This window comes from Aplysia californica, unplaced genomic scaffold (assembly GCF_000002075.1).
Source record: "Aplysia californica isolate F4 #8 unplaced genomic scaffold, AplCal3.0 scaffold00237, whole genome shotgun sequence".
In the NCBI taxonomy this organism is placed as follows: Eukaryota; Metazoa; Mollusca; class Gastropoda; order Aplysiida; family Aplysiidae; genus Aplysia; species Aplysia californica.
Genome location: NW_004797507.1, coordinates 963,705 through 969,058, shown reverse-complemented (window position 1 = coordinate 969,058; position 5,354 = coordinate 963,705). Strand labels below are relative to the sequence as shown.

The window sequence follows — 5,354 nt, the reverse complement described above, 5'->3', positions numbered from 1 at the left end:
GGGAGCGGGGTCCTTACAAAGTTGTCGTGGGATACATGACAGAAGATGACAAGGTGGGTGGGGGGGGGCCTCACTATTGGCCAAATTTTAGGTGCCGTCATTTGTGAACGATCCCTTGTTATGAGGATCCTATATATAGGGCTTGCACACATAGGTTTTTTTTTAAATAAAAAATGTCTATCAAAATTTTTAGCTTTGTCTTTGATTTTCATGGACCTTAAAAGATGTTTGGGGTAATTGACAACCACTTAATGCCAGTAGACCTACAATGCACCAGTTTGCCTAAAACCAGCCAAAATAAAATATATGAGAAATCATTCAGAATTATGCCGGTCTTATTTGCTCGCCAAAAAAAAACAAAGTTCACCCACCAACAAGGAAACGAGCTACTCAAACTGTATTTCTTATTCAGATAGATATATATATATAGTTGCTCTATCATTCAGTCACTTTAAAGCACAAGGGGGCTATCCCGGAAAATGCTGTTTTGAGAAAATCGAAGGTAAAGTTTTTGTCCTGTGTTCAGTTTCTTTAAATGACAAGGAGAGTTTTCTCTATAACCAAACAAATATACACGCCAATGAAACCAAAATTCTCCTCCTATAGGTAGGGCAATGCCCACTTTTGGTGTAGGTCAAGATTTCTGGAAACCCCCGAAATCTGGGTTAGCCTGCTTGTCCTTAAAAGTGACCCTTCATTGTTTGATGATCTAAATTTGAAAATCTTGAATATGTGCAGTTCTGTTCTCGGCTTTACTGTTCCTGTAAATCTCACTTACATTCACTTACGAGCATCTGTGGTGTCACAGTTAGGTGCTTTGCTGTTTCACACAGGGGACCTGAGTTTGATTTCCAAGTCTTTGTCTCTGTCTTTCTGCTGGAATGTTGTATCTCTCTCAGGTAGGGTTTACACCCACTCCCATGTACAGTATAACATGGATAGGTCAAGGCCAAGAACAGAAGACTCGAAATCATGCATCCGTCAAATTGTGCCTGCGGTCTTTATCTTTATAAGATATCCCTCGAACTACCGAGGCCGGTCCCGACGAGTTTGAACTATCCATGTTATACTGTATATTGTTTCAATGGGGCTTAAAAACACAGTCATTGAAAAATTTTTTTATATTAGTATTATTTGCTTATCTTTTTTTTTTCCATGCTCAATCCAGGTCTGACCGTAGGAAGCCAGGCAGGGGTAAGGAAGAAGGCCTTGGTCGAGATTATGCCCGCAAAGTTCTGGATGAAAAACGAAAGGCAGAATCGCCCGCCCCTCCACCCCCCTCACCGGAACCTAAGGACCCGGCAGAGAGGGTAGAGCAGAGGGCACGCAGAGATCTCAAGTCCAGAGACTCCCTGTCGATGGCGCCCTTGATGGAGGTCAGTGAGATGGAGGAATCGTCGCCGGTCCGGGCTCTGGACAGTCGAGGGAGAGACCACGGGGAGGGAGGACGTCAGGAGACAACCAGAAGGATCCATGTGACGGTGCCGATGGAACACAGCGATGAAAAGGACAGACAGACAGAGAGGAAGGCGGAGGAGGAGGAGGGAGAAGTTGTGTCTCAGGTGACCGTCCTCCACGTTGCCCCAAAAGGTCGCAAGGGTGAAGGTGCGTCGGAGAAAGTTCAAGAGACGTTCCTGAGTGTGGATATCCCTGCGGAGGAGTTATCCAGTGTCCAGGCAGAGCACGGATCATCCAAGCAGGATGACTTGTCCAGCGGCAATCAGAATTCTCAGAGCGGGGCTTCAGCGACGGCTGGCAGCCCCACCCCTAGGGCTCACGGGTCGGAGGTCAAAGGTGGGGAGGAGGATGAGGAAGAGAAGGAACAAACCCAATTGGGAGAGGATGAAGAGACTGGCATGCAAATCGAGAGAGATGGATACAGAAGAGGGGAACAGGATGAGCAAGGTGAGGCTGACGGCACTCTGTCTGCCAGGTTTCAGCTGAAAGAGATGGGAAATGAGGAGGATAGCGAGTACAAGAAAGCCGACCGAGAGAGTCTGGACTCAGATATGTCCCCAGAGCTTCTGTGCGACAGCGCTCGCTTCATTAGCCACGATACAGTGTCCCCTGTCGAGGGAGAAAATGACGAAGGGAGAGAAGACCTGGTCCGTCTACCATTGGTTGAAGAGCAGGAAAGTACGTCTTTTCCTCCGGGGGAAACTGAGAGTAAAGACGAAGGCCAAGCTGGGAATGAGGAAGACAAGTCACAAATTCAGGACGATGGAGAAAATGGGAAGGGGAATAATAATGAAGAAGAGGAATCGCCTGACTTGCAGGCTCCTGGCAGTTTTTTCTTTGCAAAGTCGTCGTCTGAAGAAGATTTGGCTCAGAAAGATGAGGAGACTGGCGTGGTAGTTAATGAAGGGGAGGGAGAGGACACTCCAGCAGTGGAAAGTAAGGAGCAAAAAGATATGGAGCAACAGAATCGAAGCGTAGAGGGGAGAGAAAATACAGAGTCGGAGTCGGATTCACCTCAGGAAAAAGTACAAGCTCCACAAACTAAAGGTGCCCCTGGTGATGGCGGCTCGTCAGATCAAGTGACATCAGAGCTGGTGGGAGACATCGATACAACAGAGGTGGCAGCGGAAGTGAGGAAAGTGGACACACAAAGCCCAGCTGATGTCACTGTCCAAGAAAGTGTGAGCGATGTGGCTGGTGAAGATGACTCTAGCGAAATGGTTGCTGAGGAAAAAGATAATGATGCTACTGCAGAAATAGATCAGGCTGCAACTGCTCCACTTGGAGAGGGGGGTGAAGAAACTCAGCGAAAAATAGGAAACAATGTCGCTGTTGATGAAGAGGGAGGAGGTGACGCAGTCCCTGGAAAAGATGAAAGCAGCAGAGAAGAGGGAAAAGATGCGTCTGAAGTGAAGGAACAACACGCTTCCTCTGTTGGTAGAGATGGTGATGTTGCTGATGGCGGGGAGGGTCAGGCTGAAGTGTGTGGCAAAGACGAGGGAGACGAAGTTCCTGAAGAAGAGGGAGGCAATGTTTCTAAAGAAGAGGGAGGCAATGTTTCTAAAGAAGAGGGAGACGAAGTTCCTGAAGAAGAGGGAGACGAAGTTCCCGAAGAAGAGGGAGGCAATGTTTCTAAAGTAGAGGGAGGCAATGTTTCTAAAGAAGAGGGAGGCAATGTTTCTAAAGAAGAGGGAGGCAATGTTTCTAAAGAAGAGGGAGGCGAAGTTCCTAAAGACGAGGGAGAAGTTAATGCTGATGTGGAAGCTCCTGAAAACAGTGCTCCTCCGAAACATGAGCAAAGTGATGAACTTAATGAGAAAGGAGATGTCAATGCGGATGAGAAGGAAGATGTTTTGAATGAGGATAAAAAGGACATGGAAGAGACTGAAGAAAAGGGAATGACAGATATTGTTCAAGGGGATTAGGACAGGGAGAACAAATCAATCGTGATAACTGAAGGGGCAGGTATTCTCTTTTCAGCATTAAAAAACCAAGATAGCATGAGAATAGATTGAAAAGATGACTGTCAGGATTAAAGATATAAAGCTCTGTGTGTGTGTGTGTGTGTGTGTGTGTGTGTGTGTGTGTGTGTGTGTGTGTTTGTGTGTGTGTGTGTGTGTGTGTGAGCACGCCACCTGTGTGTATTTAAGCATCTGTGTGTATAGGCATGTGTGTACCAGAAGGAGACAGAAAGAGATTTGTATAGATGATCATTGTTGATGTAATAAAAATCTTTTACTGTCAGCATTTTTGGTCACAACCAACTGTTCTGGGAAGAAATCTGGGTGCACAGAAAAAGTGGTAAAGGTCTGTTTAAGCCCTAACCCCCCCCCCCCCCATTTTTAAAATAACGAATTAAAATGGTCTTTTGACACATCGCCATCTTAGAATTACAAAGTTCTATCTGACATTTTTGACAAACTGCAGCTGATAAAAGCCTGTCCTCTGGATCAAAAAAGTGAAGTGTGAAGGGCTTAGGGCTTAAGTAGATCTTTGCCAGAAAAAAGTTGATTTTTGTGATCCTCTACCGTATTGGTATGTTAAACCTTATTCCACTTTTCAACTGCCAGAGCAGTTTTGTTTGACTTTTTGTGAGACTTACCTTGACTACTGTGATAAAATGTACATATTTTTTTAAAAATTATGTAACTATAGTTATCAAAACTCCTGAATAATATTTCAAGATATTGGTTTTCAATTGTAATGAACAGGAGCTTTTAATTTTATATTTTGGACTCGTCATTTGACTAAGTGATGTTGTTCAGCTCCTTGGTTCATTATCTTTATTTGTAACATATTTTAGTATAAGATATTGCTCAATGTTTACAGTGGATTTTTTACAACTCCTTCCATAATTGTGTCGGTATTACATTTATCCACTGCTAAATATATGTACTTGCTGTATCTATCTTTCTAGACAATGTAAATCTCAGGATAACTATTCTCAGTCCGTCCGATCCCCAAAAGGAGAATATATTGCGAATTATTTTTAAAATATATTTGTTGTTGTTGAAGTATATATATTTATATATATTATTATATTGCCATCCATTCCTGCAAAGATGTATGTACAAAATATGGGTCTAGGTGTGACTTCTATGTGCGAAGAACTTGTTTTCTGAAAGCAATATTATGCATCAAGGTTGCTGTGTGTGTGCAATGGAATTTTCTTTCTCTGTATATGTCATAAACTATTAAAACTGAAAGTGCCTGTAATGTTTAAACTGGTTAGTGCTTAGATGATTATCTAACCCTATCCGTAAGTCATGTTTTACTATCGTATCCATACGACTTGGGGAACTCTGTGCCACCACTTTCCAAAGAGGAAATCTACTCGTTAATCCTATCCGTACACTTTGTATAGCAGTCTGTCAAAGTGATTTTTTTTTAGAAATACTGAAAGTTTCAAAGAGATTTTCATACTAAAAGTATTTTAAAATGTGAAGAATACAATCCCGGGGGTACAAAATGACGGATAGGGTTAAGAAAAAAATAAACAACCAAAAACAAAATCGTTATGCTCCATGTATTTAGCATTGTTGGTTCGATGCTTGACAGAAAAATCAGGGCAATGTTGTAATGGTGGGGGACACACTGTAGCCACAACGTTGAAATATTCACCAGGAACTTTCTGTATTATTCTTTTGAAGAGACGGATGATTTTGTTTTGGTTAGTGTTTTACGGCGCTCCTAACTGCATTAGGTTATATGAGCGTGCAGAAGAGACGAAAACTCCAGGGAGTGCAATATATTATTTTGTAATGAAAAAACGTTTTCCTTTTAGTTACATAGACCCTGCTGCCAAAAACTGTGACTTTTTTAAAAACTCTTGAACTTCACGATGGCTGGGTGCAAGATACCGCCGACAAACACCAACTGGCAAAGTGTCTGGCCTC

The 5,354-nt window shown here is 43.0% G+C and overlaps 1 protein-coding gene across 1 annotated transcript in view; it reads left to right on the top strand.

The window, feature by feature from the left end:
* The window catches only part of LOC101860174 (nucleolar protein dao-5), a gene marked incomplete in the record, with an annotated part of 22,936 nt that extends 19,146 nt beyond the window's left edge, over nt 1–3,790 (top strand). The window contains 1 exon segment of the mRNA XM_035970217.1: nt 1,169–3,790. Coding sequence (XP_035826110.1) covers nt 1,169–3,383 — 2,215 coding nt within the window.
* Nucleotides 3,791–5,354: the final 1,564 nt, after the last annotated feature.